The sequence below is a fragment of the Solenopsis invicta genome, chromosome 1, assembly GCF_016802725.1.
Source record: "Solenopsis invicta isolate M01_SB chromosome 1, UNIL_Sinv_3.0, whole genome shotgun sequence".
NCBI lineage: Eukaryota > Metazoa > Arthropoda > Insecta > Hymenoptera > Formicidae > Solenopsis > Solenopsis invicta.
Window position 1 is genome coordinate 26,229,146 of NC_052664.1, and position 22,887 is coordinate 26,252,032.

The 22,887-nt window shown below is 41.1% G+C and overlaps 1 protein-coding gene across 8 annotated transcripts in view; it reads left to right on the forward strand.

The window, feature by feature from the left end:
• The window catches only part of LOC105201991 (histone-lysine N-methyltransferase MECOM), a 116,030-nt gene that overhangs the window by 14,726 nt on the left and 78,417 nt on the right, over window positions 1-22,887 (forward strand). Inside the window, exon 1 of one of the 8 annotated variants that reach the window (XM_011170323.3) lies at window positions 18,370-20,691. The exons of the other annotated variants lie outside the window; for them this stretch is intronic. Coding sequence (XP_011168625.1) covers window positions 20,655-20,691 — 37 coding nt within the window. The 5' untranslated portion in view covers window positions 18,370-20,654. Of the gene's footprint in view, window positions 1-18,369; window positions 20,692-22,887 lie in introns of those variants that run through there. 8 annotated transcript variants of the gene reach the window in all.

The window sequence follows — 22,887 nt, forward strand, 5'->3', positions numbered from 1 at the left end:
TATTTATCCTTAAACGTTTACTCGTAACAAGGGAACGTCAATTGAGAGTTGTAAAAGTAGATTGTGGGAAACGACGACGGGAGTATCGAGAGAAGGGAAGGGAAGGAAAGGTGAGGGAGGACCACAATATCACAGCGATAAATCCATCGGGAGTTGATCAGCCGACTTTGCACCCAGTGCACGTATTCTTGGCATATCCACTTGGCGTGACCAGGAAGGGACGCCATCTTGAGGGTTTCTTCGCTCCACCTGCGAGGGTGATTCTTTATTGTTTCAATAAGCACGGCACAGGTCCAGTCTTATTAGCGAAATAAACCTCTTTTAACGGCGCTGCCGCTCTCCGCTTTTCGCTCTTCCTCTTCCTCTTCTTCTTCTCCTTTTTCTTCTTTCCTTTCTTCTCGCTTCTTCCTTGCTCTCCACCGCTTGCGAAAGACGCTCGGGAATCAAGTAAGCCTGTGGGAGAGGAAAAAGCTTCTCCTTGGCGAAGACGAGAAAGATTCGGCAAGGATAAGAGAGGAGCGGAAAGGGACCGAGGGATTCTTGAAAGAGTTCTCTTTCAGAGGAGTCCAAAGAGAGAATCGATAGGTTTTTCCGCGGGTTTCCATGGAAACCGCGAGGCGAATCGGACTGTACACGCGATAAGCGACGAAGACGTGGAAAGAGCATCGCCGCAGTGGCGTAAGCGCCATCCCCTTTTTCGTTTCTCGCAGCCTTTTCCTGTCGACGAGATTACATAAGTTCCCTTCTGCGCTGTGCGCGCACAATAAGACCGTTTCGCGTCACAAACGTAATGCCACGAATGAATGAATAAATGTAACTCAACTTAGAAATACCATCGACAACATTTTCCGCGAAACCATCTTTAAATTACACATACATCTCTGTACCGTATTTACATCGTAGGTAAAACTGATCTAAATCTTGATGCCGACTACATTTTAATTAATACATTTTCGTGATTGTAACAACAGTTTTGTTTTGCAAACGGTACAATTTATTAAATGTGTCTAATATAAGAACTTTACATGGCCAATAATATTATCAGTACTAACAAATATTGACGATATCATTGATCTATTAATATTGTTAAATTGATGTGGAATATTGATAATAAAAATTTTTTGATTTTCGAGTATTGTGTAGAGATATTGACAGTGATAATGAGTTTGTGAAGAGAGGACGTAGAGGAAGGAAGGGAGTGGCAGAATACTATTTTGTGTTTGTAAAATAACTCGATGAATATTAACGTAACATAATTTTTATCAACACCAGTTTGTTAACCATGCAGAAAAAAAATTACTATCAAATCAATAATTTACTGTTTCATATATAAGTAAGAATATAGAGTCTTCTTGGAAAAATTTGTAATCTTAAACAGATATAACACTTGCATGAAGAAAATTTTTCTTTATGCACGACCATCTCATGATTCTCTCACTATATAATTTTATATGCCGAATTTATACACACATTACGGGACATATTAAATTCAATTATATTATTTGAAAGCCACATTCAAAGGTTTTCAGAAACTATGCTGATGAAAATACTGATGCATCCTCTTCACACAATTAGCATTACTGTCAATATCTTTGCCACACAGCGATAGTGAGCTCGAGAATGAAGAAATTTTGATCACTGTCAATATTCTAATCCATCAATATTAATCGTATGCAATTAATATTGTCAGTATTTGCTAGTATTGACAGTATTATTGAAAGAGTTCTCGTTCAGTTTCTGTGTAAGATTCCCGATACGTTTCTCCGTTGATTTTAATTAGCGTCAGTAATGGTAAGGAAAAAATGTAAAATGTTTTAAAAAGTAAAAAATGGCGATCGCCTACAGCCGCCTTCGAAGAAATTTGCAACTGGACGCGAATCGGTTTAAGGGTTCATCTGTCAGGTCCCTCCCACTGGACCTGCGGTTCTTTCTTTTTCATCCCTTTCTCTTTTGTAACAGAGTGTGCGGATCCTTGGCGCCAAACGACATCGTCCAGTTTTTTTTAACTGCCTTTACTTGCCGCGATCGCCATTAGGTTGAGTACGATCGTGTTGGAGCCATCGCCAGGTCGGCCATTTTGCTAAGATCGTTTCTCATCTTTTACGATGTTCGACACCGTCGCTTGGCCGCCGTCGCCGTCGCCGCGTGTCGTTTCAGCCCCGCGAGAAACAATTGAATGTCCCCGGGTTTATTTTCGGAAGCCTTAATTTAATTTTCGTCCCGCTGAGGGAGCGCGAAAGAAAGATGAAGAGAGACAAAGAGAGAGAAAACCCGAAGGAAAGGAGGGCAAAGGAGGAGTGAAACGAGTGACCGCAGTTCAGAGACGAATCTTTTGTTTCCTGCCGCGCTTGTGCTTCCAATAGTTTTTTTAAGTCACGTCAACCTTCCTAAAGAGAGGATGCTGGTGTTCACTAATGCGACTTGTCCGATAAATTATACATATCTTAAATAAGAAATATATTTCGTGCAAGTTTCGTACAAGGCGCGCACATTTGAGCGATTCAATTCCTAGAAACAAAAATGTGCTTTTCTACGTTTAACAATTAATAAAGAAATTGTTCCGAAGAATTTTTTAAAGAATTGAAGTGTAATACAAAGTGTGATACAAATCCTTAATTACTTGATAAATTTTTATTAGTTAATCGTATTGTAAACCGATTTTATAAATTATGTAATTGAAGTTGATATATCTGCAGCTCTGAAAAAGTGTGGGTGGTCGCTCGCTCGCGCCTTTCATGTGTCTCTTTCATTAATTCTCAGAAATATCACTTTGAGTGGTGCCACCCACAGTAAGTCGCGCGTATTCTCGACAGGTCGCAATATCTGATGATTCCGTTTTCCTCTTTCGACGAAATTGCTAGCGGTTTTTAACGAAGCCGGCTTCCTTGCAAAAGAGTGATAAAGATGTGTAATTTACAAACCTGTAGAACGTGTATGTTTAATATATGTTACTTTAAACGTGAAAGAAAAGTATTGAAATCATAATAAATCGAGAACACGTAACAAAGTCTAAATTATATTTCAAACTTAAATATATAAAATTCGAGCTGATTTGAAATGTTGTTCAATTTTTAAGACATCGGTACAAGTATTAGAATTTTTGCATGTAAATTGCTTTGTAACATGATAATACATAGTAATGAATTGCATTTCCGATCTTATCAACTGAATAGATTCTGATAGAAATGATTGGAGACATCTCTCTCTCTTTTTTCTCTACAAAAGTATAAATGATCAAATATCTATTTTTTTAAAATTGTGTTTTCTGGACCTCGATGTGCCGTAGAATATTTGTACAAAGCTGTTCCCAATTGCATTGCTCGAATCTCCTCGTCTTTAACGACTCGAACTGAATGTTGAACCTGAGATCAAACGGCAGCGGGTAAAAGACGAAATTCGTCACGAGCGGAGTGTCGGCTTAGCAGCAGCGATAGACCGGAAAGGTACTTCGCAAGCAGTGTCTCGCAATACGAGTGTTTGTAGTAACGCGGCCCACCGCCCTCACACGTACCTGTCCGTGGCTGCATGCATGTATTACGTGGTGTGTGCGTGTGCGTGTGTGTGTGTGTTTTTTGCGTGTGTATATATATGTATATATATAAGTTAGGTGTGTGCTCACACAGCCATACGTGTTAGTGCGCGGTAGCTTTGCCAGGAGTCAGTGACACCTCTCGCATCGTCGGTGGCGGCGACTGCGGTTTCTGGTAGCCATGGTAACCACCTCCCTCTGCCTCCGCGTCCTCCTCCTCCATCTCCTGCTCCTCCTCTACCTCCTGAGGGGACTCCGCTACCTCTGTTCCTCATCAGACTCCCCGTTTTCTCCACCTGCGTCTCTCTATGATCCTCTCTCCTCCGTCTCCTTTTCCAATTATCATACCATCTCGCTTGGTCGCACCCGTAGATGTCACCGCATCTCCTCCTGCTCCATCCTCTCCTTCTCTTTCGCTCTGGCTTTGAGTTCCTTCGCAGAGAAGGACTGATTCGAACGAGAGAAATGAGAAAGGAGAAGGAGGACCGAGAAGTGGCCACTGTTGCCAAGCCTGTCTTTCATTCTCTTTCTCTCTCTCTCTCTCTCTCCTTCTCTTCCATTCTCCCTTTATCACTCTCTCCCTCTCTCCTTGGTCTCTCTTCCTCTTCTTTCTCGTCAATGTTCCGCGTTGGATATACGCGCAAGCTGCGCTGCCAATGCCGTTGACGTTGGTGAAGCCGACGGTGTGTATGAATAGATGCAGCACCATGTTACTGCCGCTGTAACGACCACTCTGCCGATGCAGTCTTCTCTTTTATCCTCTTCCTCGTCGACTCTGTGCATAATATAGCTCTCCTTCTTGTTCCCGATGTCTCCTCTTGCTGCCTCCCGCTTCTCTTCTAGCGTGTCTGCCATAATGGCGTTAGACCGTCACGGCGCCCAGTTATAGCGCGATGTACGACAGGATGTATGACTAACAGTTTCTGCTATTCTGGGAGACGAGCTCGGTGCCGACGACGTTAAAGGAGAATGTCGATTTCGTTCGGCGGCGGTGAGGTTTTGGAGTTTGAAGCTTGCCGCAAAAACAGTTATAGAATTTGTTGCTTTACATTAGAATACTATATGTTCAATGTATACTGCATAAATATGTTTTTAGTACATTTGTATTTTAATCTATTTGATTTCTGTTTTATTCTTCAATCCATTGCTACACAACAAAAAAAATAAATTGTCATAGTACATAATTTTTCTTAAGTATTGCACAAATTTCATACTATCCATTTATTGCTTTAAATCACATTCCGTACGGGAATAATGGAGAACGCGGTAATTCTTGAAGACAAAGAGAGCCTCCATTTTGGATAACGTTGCCCGCTGATGCACAGACAGCGGAAATATTGTGGCAGCGCGCGCAACTGTGGAGATGAGCAGAGATGCTTCTGCGGCTGGACCAACCAGGAACGAAGGATGCTCCCCTCGATCCAATCCCGGCGGCGGGATGGTCTCTACGCACTCACACCAGCTATCCGGAGAAGTCAAACCGACACGGGGACCCGTGTGAACGCAGGAGGACGGCTCTGATGAGCGAGGGAGGCATCGCCACGAGTGGGAAGATCATCGACCAATAGGAAGTTCCCTCGGCAGAGATAACGATGGGTCGCGTTATGCGTGAAGAGAATAGGGAGGTGAAAAGGAGTAAGAGAGTGGGAAAAGATAGTAACTGACATCGCGCCAATGGTAACTGCGGCATCCCTACGCAGAAAATGCATTCGCGATGAGTATCCAACGTGGAGTAAATGACACAATAATCATAAATATATGCATAATGCAAAAAATAGAAAAATAACACATTGTTTCTAAATGAATTTCAGAAAAAAAAAAATAATCATGCATAGCAATAATATAAAGAATTATTTTTTATTACATTAATATTTTCTATAAAAAGATGTTTCATCAAAATAATGCATTTATATTTTTTGTTACATTGCTGCACTTTCTATTATTTTACGAGATGAACAGGGCGTTTAAGCGGTCTCGTAAGAGCGAGACTCGCATTGCCCCTTTCTTCTTTAATATTACGCGCGCCGCATTAAAATGTGATTTCGTCACAAATAAGTCTACTTGAGGTTTCCAGTAGAAACTTGAAAAACATGAACCTCCAGCTGCGGACATGTGAGTTAAAGTTGACGGTATTTCCGTCTTAGACTTTTCCCAGGGTGATGCATTTTGCGCGTGCTGCGATAAAAGGAGGAATAAAAATCTGGACGCGCGCGATTACTTCGTTAATGGACGCGTTTGTACAGTAACAAAACTAAATTTGAAAGCATCCTGAATCTTAAAGGAACGAGCACAGTCACGAGCTTGATACAAAGAACCGACGTTACATTTTGTTGCCGCGATTTCCGGAATGGTATCAACCAACCAATGGTATATGACGGTTCTCTTTCTGCCCATCTCTCATTCTCATTCTCTCCCCCTTCCCCTTTCCCTCTCGCACTCTCCCGTGGTAGAGAGAGATTGCGAGGAGGGATGGAAGACGAGGTGCGCGCGGCTCCTCCTCGGAGGATCAATAGAGACAGGGAGACGAGACCTCTTTCCCACCCTCCGCGTTTCCTCACGCTGCTCTCTTCTCTCTCCTCTCTCATCCCTAGCGGCACCCTTGCGAGGGGACCCTTCCTCCGACTCCTCATCCGCGCTTCTACTTCTCCACATTCTCCGCCTCTTGCGTTGCCCCGACAATATTCCACTGATAAAACGGAAAATGGAAATATCAAAATATGGAAAATCACAAAAGTACCTAAATATGATTTATCATATTATTGTTTTTATCAATTTTAATTAACATGTATTCATTATTTATGTGCACGCGTATGTGCCTAATATCGTTTTTATTAATAAAAGAATAGTCATATAAAAATTGTTAACAATAATGGGATAAAAGTTTCAAAGTAATCTACATTAGCACTAAATGATTATTTTTTTATAGTATAGATTGTCTTCTTTCTTCTTTTTCTCTTTTTTTTTACCAACCCAATTTAAGACTAATTAAATTAGTTTCTTTCCTTTGATTAAATTTTTCAAGATCTCCAATTGCAAGTCTTATCAAATGATAGTGATGATCAAATTATCATTAGTATTTTTTCAAACTTATTCCATCAAGCTAATATTTTTTTCAAACTCATATATCTTAGAATATAAAACGTATGATATATTATTTGTTTTTAACTAAAATATAAATTGAGATTAAAAATATTAAAAATTGTTATCTTGGTCATATCATCTGAAAGTCATAATTTAATTAAATCCCGCATTGGAATCAGATTGTTTTTCGACTCACTATTAACATATACATCTGAGGAATTTTCCTTCTAAAGTAGAAATGTGTTCATTCGAAACAATGTCACGAGGTCGGTATTCATTTTCGTTATCGGAGGCAGATCTATACGAAGCCGTGTGTCGAGGTCGTCACGATCTCGTCGTTCAATATATAGTCGAACGTTTTCTACGTTCGAGAAATAAAAAAAAAAAAACAGTCGCCTTAGGGAGACTCCATAGAATCCGACGGAAAATACGGAGGAGTGGGCTTAATGTTGCGTGGCCGGGATGCAAGGGCTGCCAACGGAGGCTGCGAGATGGCTTGGGTGGGCGGGCACAGGGGGCGAACGTCGCGGTGCAGAGGGATGATGGTTGGAGAAGAGTGGAGGAGGGAAACTAGGAGTCGCGGAGCTCGGTGGGTAATGTTGCGTGATGAGATGCCTCGCAGATTCATCGAGCAGAGGAAGAAAGAAGAGGAGAGAGAGAGAGAGAGAGAAAGAGAGGAAGCCTGTTGAGATGAAAAGAGAATGCATCAGAGAAGGAGAGGCGCGGTGGCTTGCTCTGCTCTAATTCTAAAGAGCACTCTCGTCGGACTCGCACCCCCCTCTGCGCCGCCAACCCTCTGCCTTCTCCTTTTTGTCTTTCTCTACTTTCCAACCGTACGAAACGGGCGCTGCAGCGCGACGAAAATCTAGCAAGCCGCTGGTAGCTGTGTCATGGGGATGAAAAACGCTCTTTTTACGTTCTCCCTTCTTGCGCTCGTCCTCCGTCCCTATTCCTCTCTGACGAGCACGGCATCTTTCCGTTCCCTCGTTTAGGCGTCGGCAACAGAGTTGGAGGGAAACGATTCCATCGGATTCCGACACGTCTTTGTTCAATCGATTCTTAATGGCAGTCGACAACATTTACGATCGCACTGCGGAGCCGTATCGTCGACAAAAGTTGTGGACATAAAATATAAAAGTCTGGAAGACTTTTCCACGCAAAAATTTACAGTAATAAGTAATTGTGGTTTAATAATGGTTTAATTGGAATAGTTTTTAAATTTTAGAGACATTGTAAAATAATTATATAAAAGACAAATCTCTTTGTGGAAACAGAAAAATAAATTATTTCCGTAGTGGAAAATTTAAATGTATTTAATAAATTTAGAAACTTTATCTTTCTAAATACGAAACAAAAAAACAAAGTTAATTAACTAAACAACGTTATTTAATTTTTATTAAATTCGTGAGAGAAGTTTTATCAAACGATGTAGCGTCGAATAGACATGAAGCAACGAGGGATTAAGGATGTTTGCTCCTATAGACGGGTTTGTTGATGCTCACGAGGCAGAGACCAGGCGTAAAGAGGTGGTTCGGTCTAGCTCAGTTGTGATTAATTTGAATCAGCAAATGCCTTCAAGGGTTTACACTGACTGAGTTGAAGGCACCGCCATGCCAGTAATATGCTACGGTTTATACGAGAGAAAGAGGCAGACGATCGCGATGCGGGTGAGAGGGATGAAGGAGAGGCGAAGGTAGGGTGTACGGATATGTTCACAAGGGAAGGAAACATCCCCCACACAAACCGCAACGAAAAGCCAACAGCAGCCGCGAAGCAACCCCCTGCTGCCTATTTTCGGGGACTATGCACGAGGGATGAGATAGAGAGGGTAGAGAATTCTGAAACGGAGGCGGGAGGGAAGGAGAAGAGTAGACCGTCTTAAATCACTTCCCACGCTCTATCTCACTCTCTTTCGCTTCTATGGAGTGCCCTGCGAATAACAACCCTCGATGTTACCAAGGGAGCGCGTTGATTCCGGTTTACAAATTCGATTATAAGCGAGATTGTCTTACCCTTTCCACGCTCCAAGATTCTCGAATAATTGGAGGCACACTCGTTTTCTACGAATTTAAAGTTTTTAACAAACTCGTGAAAACAAAACAATCTTTCATCATATTTTTTTTTAATAACTCGAAAGTTATAATTAAATAACTTCAACGTGTGTAGCGATTTTATAAATTATATGTTAATAACATAACGCAGATGCTATTTTAATTATAATATGCATAAAATATTAGTTAAAATATTGATTCTCATGCCCGCACGTACTGATATAAAGTTTTAATTAAACGAAATATCATAATGCGGCTATAAAATCATCGGAAAATGTCTTTTCCAAGTATAGCATAAAAAATGGTCAAAAGGATCGGGCGATGATTTTTTATGACCGTCTAACATTACAAAAGGTTCGCGATGCTTGTGATAATGACAACTGTTCAAAAGATTGAATTCTGTTTTGAAAACAGCCGCAATGTAACTTGAAACGTTCTGTTTTATTATCCTACGTGGACGCTCTTCGAAGAACAAGGGTGCTCTTTGTTGAATTTATTACTCTGAATACTGTCGGGTAGCAACACGCGCGAAATACGACCTACAATTTAAGAAATCAATTTTTATTTGAATATTCGAAGAGTACATTAAACAAAGTCGTATTTTTGTACGACTTCGCGGCCCCTTAATTTATCATGTCCTTTTTAATTACTCGAGCGGATCACGGAAATGGATGTGTACGAAATTTTTCTCGCCGCTAAAGAAAAAATGATCAAAAACGCATTAACGACGACTACCATTTCTCGCGTTAAACTGGAACATGCGAGAAAGTTTGACATGAAACTCTTTTCTTGTTTTTCTCGAGTTTTGAACGCTTTCGCAGGGCAGTACATACCGTAAGAAAAATTGCCCGCGGCGTTAACCAAATACTTCACAAAATGTGTGTGTATACATTAAACTCTTAACATACATACGTCAATGTTACGCCAACTTTTAGAGATGTAATAATCACCTAACGATATTTTATTTTTGATTAATTATTTCATTAATTTCATATGAGTTTTCAATGGTTTCAAGTAAATTTTAGTATATTAGCATATCTTATTTTGTTTGCATCGTCTTGTGTTGGGAGAAGCTACGTGCGCTGCAATGCAGTTTGTATCGTTATAAAATATAGATGACATATTTAGATGAAATAATAAATATGGATTCGTCCCTGGGGCGCGAAGCAAGGGTGTCGACAGACCTAGTCCGAGCCGAAATCTACCTCCCTTCGCCTTCCAATTACTCGTGTTTAGTTGCGTTTTTCCGCTCGAATGCCCTCTCTATGATACATTCGCTCACTCGACCCACGCGCTTGGCTTTTAGTTACTCAAACCCACTTACGAACACGCGCACACTCGTGTACACCTGATCGACGCATACAAGTCACACGGTATCACGCATTCACGCTAATACGCCCTCAGTATAGCTATTTATATAAAAAAGAGGTAACGATTGAATATGTTGGATCAATCAAGTTCCAAGTTTAAAATTATTTTGTCGAAATGTATAAACATAAATCTAATATGTTATTTTTATTGTAATTTGTCAAATTAATGCCAGTACAAACTTGTTATTTTATTAAAATTTATTAATGAATAGTTACATTATTATTATTTAATTCTATTATTTTTCATTGTCAAGTGATATGTTACATTTTTCCAAATTATAATTTCTAAAATTTTCATGATAATCCGAGAAGTTGATTTAAAAAGGTAAACCTTTTTAGAATTTCTTCACACAGTATTTCAAGTCTGTATAAATGAAATTGAGATGAGGTTAGATTAAAATATAATATTAGCATAAAATTGTCATATTAAGCATTATAATGACAATGAGATATTTAGCAATATTAGAAATGTATTTTCGACATTTTCTATATAGATTATTATTGTGTTTTAATGCTTGCTCTTAGCTCTAGCTAATTCGTCGACAGATGCTAGCTAGATAATCTGTAAAAATCAATGTGACATGGTAACATATGCCATAGACATACTATCGATCGGAGATTTAGAGTGCAGTTCTTACGATAAATCTTTAGCTGGCCACAGCAGATACATAGTTTGTTGTGTATCTCACTCACGCTTCGATAAAAGTAATGTTCTAGCGATAAATACACGATGGCTTTTATAACCAGTCGCGTAATAATATAATGATGAAATATATTGTCTTGACCTGAAACACGGAAGTCACGCTATGGTTCTTTGTCCACTTTATTGAACGCGCATAATTTGTGTCGCGGAATGAGTGAGAATATCTACGGCGTATCCTTAATCTCCTTCGAAACATTTAGTCGAGACATATTGTTAAATTGGAGAATGTGTGACTTATTTATTTCAACACAGAAATCATTTAAGCACTCGTAATTGAATCCATCGTTGATTTTTAAAGGACATGCTTAATCTTTTACGCCAAGATCAAGAAAATAAATTTAAAACAAAGAGTGATTATATTTGATATATATGTTCGTGTAAAAAGATAAGCTATCGACCTTATCACCCTTGTTTATTCAGTCTACCGGAACTAGTTATAAATGCATGACGACTAAGGTCACATGAGTACCCCTTTAACCATTAACCGCGTGCTTTGCTTTAAATTAATAGCTACGCTTTTTGCTTCCTGTGTCCAAAGGTATATCTTAGCTCTGCGCAATAATTCGCACCGCGATCATTAGTACGTAATACATAATCTCGCTGAAATTATTTCCAATTTAGCGCCGCTATTTTTGAGAAGGTTTATCGTACGGTGTCGCACATCATGAATATGTCCGTCACGCTCGTTCGCACAGCTTAGATGAGGTAGTTTCGTTACAAGACGGCGGGGTGTACCAATGCATACTAACGAGGCTCTTAATCGGTCTTACGAATGCTTGATTTTATAGTAACGCTCAAGGATCCGGGATAACGAGTTAATTTAAATACGAAACATCAAAAGCTTTTAATCTTCGCGCGGTCACAAGCGTTCTTATGGTTAACCGGGCAACCTACTTTTTTTTAGCGCTGATACACGCTAGCTTGTTCATATACATCGCAGCGAATATCCACAACGTATATCTTCGTGCTTACTGAACAATCAGATATGTTAATGAAGGAACGAACGGAATTACCAGATTTGAAGAAATCGCGTAGAGTCGTTTCGATGTTTTGTATCTGTATTATCGATGATTTAGATATTTAGTGATTCTATTCCTGAATGATTTAGATATTTATACGATTTTTTGCTCTATGCTTAATGATTGTTCATTTGATTATTCATTTTTTAATTTATAATTTTTTCCTCTTTGTTAAATTGCTATGTTCTTTATGTCGTTTACCGTCTTGTTAATTGTATTAATGCAAAAAGTACTTTTGAATCTTATAATATATGTTTTATATATGAGAGTAAGATTTTAATTACAGAATTTAATTACTTTCAAATATTTTTATTTTATTTAAAAAAAAATACAAGTTGTTAATAGCAGTTTACATTGACAAAGACGTATTAAAAATGCGAATAAAAACTAGCTACAATTAACAATAGGTTTTGCGAATCATCAGTCGTTTGTAAAGTTGATTCTACAATCAATGATTATCACGCTTAAAAATCAGAAATGACTTCTGTGAAACTGGGGAATATAAAATTCATTGCATAAACTGCAACGCAGAATTGCTTTTATAAAGTAACTCGCTTGCATGCCACTGCTCGGATCTCGGTCACTGCAGTTATCAGGCATTAGATATAAATTAAGTATGCATAGAGAAATATCTTCGTGAATCCTTCCCGAGTCTCTCTGTGCGCCGAGAGGCATGGCGCGGATCCGGATATTGCGTTTAGTTAGTCACTCTCGAGAGCTCCGGTCGCGCCGGTCAATTAATAACGGTTATTTATTCGCGATCGGGAACATCTCTGATATTTTTTTGCGCTCGGATCTTGGAAGGCGACAAGGGTTGCGCGTACAAGGCGGCTCGCATGTCCCAACGAGGCGGTCTCCGTGGTCACATCAGTCTCCGAGCATGCGAGGGCACACGGGCTAAATCCCCGTAATATACACACAGGGGCACCGACGAGGTACTATCGCGGCATTATACAGACATACCTATATCCCAGTCTGATGACTGCTGATATGACATGCGACCGTCTTAGATATAGGCTGCACGACATGCTTCGCTCTCTCGCTCCTTCCTCCACCGCCGTCACAATTCTCTACCACCCTTCCGAGCAACTCCCTTGCACTCCCCTGTCTTCCTTCTTGCGCTGCCATCGCCGATGGAAAATATGTTGCCCGCATGACGTGTAACTCGCTTGCATTTACGTGTTCTTCGCAATACAAACGCTCTGGCTTCTAATAAAACCAATACCATCCATGAGATCGCTAATTGTGATCGTGATATCGGACAAGGTCTTCTTAATTCCAAATCGATGAAAAGAAACTTTGCAAAACCGCTACTATTCTCTCGTATGAGTTTTGCTATATAAAACTGAAACTCTTGATTCTATCAATTTTTCAAAGTTTTTAAAGCTGTAAGTTTGTTACTTGGAATTTTTGAAAAAAGAATTAGGAATCATTTGTATAAGTTAAAAATCGATAGTTAGAATTCACTATTTTGAACTTTGTGCTAATACCATTGCGATAATATATATACATACGCAGTGATCGTAAAATAAGATTGAATACTAAAATCGTTCGTCGCTTCCTGAGCAATTATTACAGGTAAATGTGATCTAATTCATCTTCCTCCGGCCGTTATCCTGACGACGATCAGCATAGCCGCTGCACCGCACGCACTCGAGTGAAAAAAGCTTATGAGCTTCTACTTTGAGTCTGTCTTGTGTTAACATACGTTAAGAGTAAAGGCTCATTTTTCTTATTCATAGATGCGTTTCAGATAATCGCGTGTATGTGCACACAATAGTATTATTCTCATTTCATATACTAATTATACGAACAGTGCGTTAAGCATTGTTAAGGGAATGCAAATTTTCGGTAACCACCATAGCTGCACCGATACGTTTGTCAATAAATATTTCTCGAACGTTTCAACAAATATTTGAACACGGTGGTTACACTTAACGACGTTTATTGACGAATGAACTTTATAACTTTTAAGCATAAGAATGATGAGGGGGTCGCTTGAGAATTTTATGCTTCCGCGAAACCGTACGAGAATGGAAAGTGGAAGGATGTAAAAAAAAAAAACCGGTGTAAAGTCTCGTGTAATCTTCGTCAGGTAATGTCTCAAGCGGTATTGATTAGTAGCGAAAGAGCTTACGAAAGGACATTGACATTTAACATTTATATTATATAGTATAATTGTATCACGAATACAAATAATCCATAGATTTGTACATAATATATGCGTGCGTCTTGGTATGTATGTGTGTATGAAACTGAAAATGTTCAGATTTAAGGACTGCTGCATGCAGATGTAATTAATTCATAAGGTTTTACATGGAAATGAAGCGTGTTACATGAAATCTAATATTGAAGCAATAAACTGTCTGTATGCTTGAAGATAAATTGTGGGACTGGCCTGAGATAAGAGATTTAATACAGAAAGAGTCCGCAAGTCAAAAAGTAACCGAACGCACATTCCTGGATCGATAAGGGTGGCAGGGAGGATTGGCCTTTTAGCTAAGGGTCGAGAAGGAAGGCGAGTGGTTTTTATAGCCAGCGAAAGGACAGGGAGGGTCCTGGATCCTTGGGTACCCTACTCGACCAGAGTATCCCTAATAGACGTCATCCGTTAACGGTATTTTTCCTCCGTCCCTCCGCCAGCCGATCTCTCTCCTTCGCGCGGAAGTGGTCGAATCGACTTTCTTCCTCCTCCTTTACGATAATATCGGGATCGCGAGTGGTTGTATGGGATCACTCCGAAAACTGGCCCTTTCATTCGTTATTTCGGTGGTCCTTGACCGAAATCGAATCATACGCTTCTTCCGGATGAACGAAACATTTGTGAGGAGTACTTTTGACACTGTATTTCAATTGATTTAGCGATACATTGCACTGCAACGGTTTTCTAAGGATCGTGATCTCTGCTTATCGTATTTTATGTTTCGATATTAAATGTGTTGATAGTATAAAATCTAATATTGAAATTCTGATATTATTAGAATAATATTGATAACTTTATTGAAATATATTTTATATGGAATTTATAGTAAGATTTTGGAATCAAAGGAACAATTACACATAATATACATATCTATTTTTAAGAATAATACACACGTACGACTATCTTTTGTGTTCAACGTGACACAGAGTCGCGTTCAGATCGCGGTGCGCTCTTCGAGTCCTTTCTTCAGCATGAAGGTCGTAAAGTCCGAGCTGGGAGGGCTCGTCAGGAAAGAGATTAATTGAATATACTGAGTACACAGCATGGCAGGGCCGCATGTCACGTTCCGAGAAATCTTCAATTTCAAGAAACTCGTGCTCTCTCTCCTCACCTACACGTTAGATGAGAGCACAAAATGCTTCTGAACTGGTCTCCCTCTCAAAATCACCCCTGATACGTATCCGACATCAAAGGCAGGTTCAATAAAATCCTCGTTTCTCTCAATCGCCAGACGATTTATTTATATCCATATAAAAATATATTAGATATAAATTGCACGCGGAATATTTATTATCGCCGTGCTGTTGCGTTATTTTAACAAAGACCACCTCGCATGCAATCTTTATTACCTTCCTGTCATTTGTTCAATTACATTATCCATTAAATATACGGACGGTTTATAAATATGGATATTAGCGCTATCGTGCGTTGCCTGCACGTTGATATCTATCAGTGATCAAGACTTACTCCCGTTCCTACGCCACTGACAAGCGCGTATTCAATTCGCGCACAGAACGTGCGCGCTCTCGCCGCACGCAGATACGCATACTCGGCCGCGGTCGCACACACGCGTGAGCTGACCCTCACTAACACCAATGACCAACACCTGCCTCTCGTCGGCGCGAATGCATAACGCAACCAGCACGCACACGTAATACTATATTCATTTGAATATGGATGCCTTATGAAGTCACACGTATCCTCCTCCCACCTGGCCCACCCTCTACCGTTCCTCCCTCTCTCTTTTTTACACCTTTCTTTTTCCGTTGTCCTAGTCCTACCTACCTCTCTCTCTCTCTCTCTCTCTCTCTCTCTCTCTCTCTCTCTCGTGATAGTCGTGTTTTTTATCCATGCACGAGCGCGGGTGGAGCACGTGCAATGGGAAACAAAGAGCGCTTCGCGAAGAAAAGAGGTGACGCGAGAGGTGACGGAGAGAAAGAGAAGGTGAAGCGGTTTATGGGGTGAAGAGAAAAATGATGTTGCAGGAGGAAGAGCGTGGAGGCTGGATGAGAACATGCGAAATGGTCTCCGACGGTTGAGCGTTGCGGGAGAACGAATGACGAACTGGGAACGAAGGTGAAAATATGTGGAGATCGTTGACGAACAATAGAAAGATTTGGATTGAAAATTTGATTGAAAAGTGAGGTCGCGATAATTCCGTTCCTCCGCGTTTCATTCGGTTTCGAGACTTTTAATTCGCGAATTATTCGTAATATACCATCAATGCAAGTACTAAACTACAATATTTCGCGTATAATCTGAGAATATATTTTGATAGAAATTAAAATTTAAGAGGAGCGGGATTTATGACTCGTTAAATGAATCGCAATGAAACGGGGATTTAAGCGACGTTCGAACGGGTGGCCTCGATTAATCCGTCGCGAATCACCAATCAAGGATCTAAGAAGCGAGTCCAACCGCACGTAATAAATATCATTTGTCTCGCTTCCGATTCTGCACTGGATGGAACGTTTGTCCGTAACAAGCTGGCTGACTATTCGAGTCCGACTATTCGTCTCCTTGCGCAAACGATTACTGTCGTAACAAAGGTATCTGCGCGCCGATTATTCGTTTCATATAAATCTGATCGCGCCTTTTATTATCCGCGCGCGTACTTTTATCGACAGAAAATCCGAGTTCTCTTTTGCGCGAGGATCTCATTTGGTGCCGTTCGATTGAATCTCAATGTTTGCAGTCGCTCATAATTTTTCCGGCGGAATCCCGCGCGGAAATAGAATCGACGCGAACGAACCGCGCGCACGATTGGATCCTTTGATCTAGCAGGAACGAGTTGCGGCGATAACCGTAACCCTTGGAAGCCGTTGCTCGTATTCGTCGTTTCTACAACGACGCGGGACACGGTAGCGCGCGGCGGTCTTTTACGATTTTCCAGGATGAAAATAAACGCGCGCTCGCACCGGCGTGTTTGCGGCGCAGCGGACGTCCCGCGTCGCGGTTCGCCGCGATATTTCTGCATCGGGCGCGCGCGCACCGTGATTCGAGAGCCAAGAACTCTTCGGGCGAGCCGTCGACAATAAGCGTAGTCGCTGCGAGTTGCAGCCAGTTCTCGTTAAAATAACGAGTCCTTACGATTCGAGAAGCTCGTACGCGCGTAATTATAACGGGGAAACGATGCAGCGGCACATTTCGGTTATTCTTGTTTCTTTCGGTAAGTTTCGACGCCATTTTCGCCATACGTTAATGTATTCATAAATAGGAGCACCGCGGTAGATGATATCCGTATTTTATTAAAGCGTCAGTCGAACACAATTTGTGAAAGCATAATACTGCTCGCATCATGGGAAATGTTGCATATTGTATATGTTAGACAATTAAATAAAATTGTAAATAAATTCCTTAAGAAGTTGCGAATTTTGACAAACAACGTGCAACGCAAACTTTCACGTGACTCCCGCTCAATCGAAACAAACATAACTGCTCTAAATGATCCGAACAAGTTGTTTCCTTTGAATCCGGACGCGAGGCGAAACTCGGGCCAACTCGGCGGGATAAAGCAGGAGGAAATGAAAAAAAGCTAGATGAGAAGCAGCCGATCCTGGATCGAAAAGGACGAAGGAGCAGGGCGGAGCTGCGCTCGGAAGGGTGCGCGGGCGCGTTTCGCGCCGAACGACCGTTCGTGGGGTCGGAGGTCGCGTTCAGGTGCGACGAAGACGGAGAGGAGGGAACGCTTAGTCGAGCAAACGCACCCAGAAATGCAAAGTCGAAGTGCTGACGTGAAGCGAGTTGCCCGCCGGAGTTCGACGTCGTCGCGACGCGACTCCACCCGGCTAGTTTGCCTGATCTTCTTCTCGTCTGTTTAAACGCGATATGGTTTCGTGTGTCGCGCAGTTGAGACGAGCCTCTTCATCGGCGGAGGTGACCGACGCGACGTATGATTCGAAATCGATGATAAATCGACGAGGATCGCTCGACGATTAGCCAGGTGTGCTGTACATTGTACGAAACTCAGTGCTGCGTTCGCGCCATAAACAATAAATGCAACGTTTCGGGCATCGACTGGGATATCAATCGATCGTGTCCCGCTGCCACGTGTTCGCCGACAGCGTGGTAGTAGCTGTCTTTGAGGTGTTGCCACGTGTAAATTAGCAATTGCGAAAATGACTCTGATGTGCTGGGATGTAAACGGTTTAAAAAATCATACCGTATCGTATATACGTTACGTTTGATTCTCCTTTCGGTTCTTAGACCGATTATCTAAAATACGACGATTTTGATAGACGATACTGTTGCTTAATACAACTGTCTTTGCTAAAGACAGGTAACAATTTAACTTTCTGAGTGTCGTGTTATCGCTGAAGAATGTATTTCTCCGAAAAGACGATTGACAGTTTTTAATTAAAATACGACGTGAAATTAATATTAATATAAAATTGTATTATTACTGCATTGATAAAATTATATTATATGTGCAATTTTTAACAAATTTTTACTTATAAATTGTGGGTGCTGAACTTTACACGCGTTTATTAAGAAGATACATAAGAGAATTGTGATATCTGATGTCGAGCTTAATTGGTATGTAAGTGAAACACGTGAAAGTTTCTCATTTATTTTGTGGACGGTGGAGGAAACAGCAATTTTTAACCATTTTTACTCGTAAATTGCGTGTGCTGAATTTTTCATATATTCATTAAAAAGATACTTATAAGAGAATTCTGATATCTGATGACGAGCTTAATTGACACCTAAGTGAAGCACGTGAATGTTTCTCATTTATTTCGTGGACGGTAGAGAAATCAGCAAATTATCGAATAAAATTATTAATGAAATTTTATAATAATAATTGCGTAAACATCTATACCGTGTTTTATGAGGAAAAACGATTGATAATACTCCGTGTCACCAAATTGCCAATAGAATTTCTCGGACGTGGCGATTCAAAACATGAATATTCGCAAGTTATGCGATAGCTCTTTATCGAACAAGAATGTTTATAATCTGTGCACGTGGTGAATACTTCGTATCGGAGCGTACAGACTACACGTCAGCAATCGGCGACGATAGCAGCTGGACACGGAGGCGACGATCAGTAATCAGCATCGTCAGCAAATGAGAGAGCAGCAAACACCTGTTCTCAACGGATGCTGCCGTTCATTCGAGCAGACGTAAGAAGAAATGAAACGAAATTAGACACTACATAGACATCGAGAGATCGAATGATGCGATACATGATACTTTTATCACACGGTACAGACTTTCATAAAATCGAGTGTACGCTAGACATCTAAAAAGAAATGATGGAGGGTATCTTTATTACGCGATATCTACGAATCAGCAGGTCAGATTAGGCCTGATTGTGGCAATTCTACTATTGCGTGACGCAAGCAATAAAAGAATGATGCTTCAGCTTGCTACTTTCTTCAAGTAGTATTCGAATTTAAGTTATGATTAATTAAATTTTCTATTCGTTATATTTCAAATCGTAAGATATCAGCTATCGATATCAATATCGATTTCAAGTAGTACGTTAAGTTTTGCATGTTGATGCTTAAACTTACACACACACAAGCGCCCTAAAATCATGACAATTATCGTATGGAAGTCGTGAATAAAGAGTTACGTAGAAACGAAGTTTCCACGAGAAGTATCGATCGAAAGCATGATACGTCTCGTTATTGACGTATTGAGCATTAGAGTCATAGTCAAACGGCCTCCAGCGTCTTTCGCCTCCGACGAGACTGCATAAGCGGCAGCCAAGAGAGAGGCAGGTAGGACAGAAGCCCAGGAGCAAAGAGGCGAGAGGTCGCGAGAGCTGCCGTGTGCACGATTCGCACCGCGGAGGAGAGACAGCCGCTGATCATTGGTGGACAGCGGAGCCGGGTCGCCTAGGTGGTGGGGAAGCCACCAGGTCGACTCTGCAGGTGGGGAAGGCCAGGAGAAGGCGGAGGAGGAGGCGTCGTCGACGCCGCCGCGGCGGTGGTAGTGTCGCGGACAGTGGTAGTGGTACCGGTAGCGACATGAAGAGGAGGCAGAAGAGGGCGGAAGAGCAGGAGGTGTAACGGAGGTGGTGTAAGGAGAAGAGAACAGGCAAACGGCGGTAGGGTGAGGGAGGAGACCTCGCGGGGGAGCTCGGTTGCGGAGAGAGGGACAGCGTCGCGAGGGTGGAGGACAAGGTGGCGGAGAAGGAGGAGACGCGAAGGACAGGAGAAGCCTCCTCCGCGCTGTCGGAGGACAGATCCGACGTGCGTCAGGATCCCAGCCGGACGAACGGACTGACCGACCGACCGACCGACCGACCGACCGACCAACCAACCAACAAACCAACCAACAAACCAACCAACCAACCATCCAACCAACCGACCGACCGACCTCTCTTTCTCTCTCACCGCCGTCGGATAAACGGGAGGAAGAGAACGCGACCGGTCGCGGTTCGTACCGGAAGCCGACCGCAGCGCGGACTACCCTTTTTGACGCTACTGTCGTTCGGTATGCACCCGGTACGTGTTTGACCGTCGCGAATACTTCTCGATCGCTTTTGCTGCGATCGGTCGAGAGTGAAGCTGCCATTCGCGTGTCGCGACACCGATTGACAATTGAAGAAGAGAGGGGGTGGACAGCGTGAACTGATCAACAGGATAATAAACCGGTGCATAAACTCGCATGGCTCGGAGGACCGTCAGCGACGTTCTTACAGTTAGTGTTTTGTTTTCGAGTTCGCCACCACCCGTCGTGCAGCGATGAGATCCAAGCCAGTGGCGAGGAGACTAGCACAGGGTGAGCCTTCCCTATCAATTTTCATTTATTATTATCAATGATAAGCAACGAATATTTGATATTTATCTCGAAAAAAATATGTGAGAAAGATGCGAAATATATTAATTATATATAATTCTTAATTTTTTACGTAAAAAAATTTAAATGAATGTAAATGAAGAACAAAATGTGATTTTGTATGCAATACTTCTTTACACATTTAAAAAATAATCTATTGATATGTGTTCACTGTTTTGTACAAAGCTTCATAATATTAATTACATGCAGCAAATGCAGAAAATGATGGGGAAAATGCATGCGGGGAGATTATAATTACTGTTTAAATTACTTGACGAATAGGAGTATTTAGAACGCTTTCAAGAAATATGTCGCGGTTTTTTAATTTCTCATATAAACTTTATGCGTCGCAAACGGTACGTGACACATTTTCTCATTACGGGTAAACAATGATTATGGAATGTTTAAAAAATAACTTTATTTTTATTTTTTTAAACATACAGTTCTAATATTGCAATTTTAATAAACTCTGCTCTTTTTCGTCGCTTTCTTACAATATCTTTACAATTATTTAACACAAAACATATATTTCTCTTCTCGAGAACTGCCTCTATTTGATTAATTATTTATTTTCTGTTATATATGTTATATTAAAATAGAATGCAAAAGATTCTTATTATATATTTTTTTCTTTACGTCTCAGATTAATATTTATTTCATCGCTTTATATTTATGTTTATCGAATCACCAAAGCTGCCTGAAATTACACAATTAATTGATTCATAAATTCTACGTGTACATGTATTTATCTTAAAGAAATGAACCGAGAAATTGCGCTTGCCTATAGGGTTGCTACAAAAATACATATATCTAATTTAAATGTTTATCAATTTTTATTAGCCATCCGATACAATTGCTTGCGAATCTTCATGATCGATAACGGAATCAGAAATGGAACTCGATTCCATCGCGCTCCTGGAAACTGCTATACTAGAACGGAAGACATTACGAGTCTTTCCGCGGAACTTATTTAACGAGGCAATAAAAGCATACCATGGCATGAGTACTATATAAAACTCATTTTCGAGACTCCGCCGTTGCAAAACGAGCTTGTGTCTTGGCCAAGTCGAGACTTTGCGATATTACCTGCGATCATTCGACAGATTTTATTTTTGACATACCGGTCGCGTGACAAACGCCGTGTATATAATTAGCTTTTAATCCTTTTACGCTGATAATTGCAATTAGCTTTCTACTAATCGGTTTAAACGCGTGCCGAGGAAAGTACAGTAATAAACTTTTGTGCGATTGGTACACGCTTCTACTCTCAGTCGCGCCAGTTGCACGGGATAACACAAATCCCGTAAATTATCGATTTTATCGGTAAGTGGATGAATAACGCGTAAATCTGCACAGTGAATTGACATGATCCGATCCGTGGAAAGTGCGCGATACCCTTCGCGTTGAATTGTCGGTACTTTTGATAGAAACTACGACGCGGGAATATAAAATTACGATAACGGCTCGTTGTCGCTCCATCGTCTTATCCCGCCCGTGTAATAATGGCCATTCGAAAGATCGGGGACGCGACCAGCCGATTGGTCGCTCGCGAGATCGACCGCGACGCGAATTTCCGATAACGGCGTCGCTAACGACGAGCGTGTCATTGTCCCTGATGGCTCCCCTCGCGGTGGTGACACGACGAGGACAGCGTGGAAGAAGAGTAGGCGGTCCTCGCGCTGGCGCACCAGTGCAACGTCGATATCATTCCTTCTTTTCCTATCTTGTCTCTGCTCGTCCTCTCGCCCCATTCCACCTCTTCGCGAACGGAAGTCCCGCCCATCGCTGGTCGACACAGTGTTTGCAATTTCTTCGTTTCTCATCCACGCGACGATTTTTAATCAAATAAAGTAAATCTCACACTCGTAACAATTGCATTTTACAAATGACGATGAACTTTTAATACTTTAAGATCATCGCGGTTTTCGTTCTATATTTAATTTGACAATGCTGTACCAATTTTGAGATTTAAATTAAATCTCGCTGTTGCTTCATCGGAAAAAAAATGAAATTTTGGAAGAAAGTAAATATTGGATCAACGAGCTTGCCCGACAAAAATACGAATCGATCTCTCTTTGTGCGCTGGTTAACAATGCAGCATCGTTTGGTCTATAAAAGATTCGTCCGCGCCAACGTGCC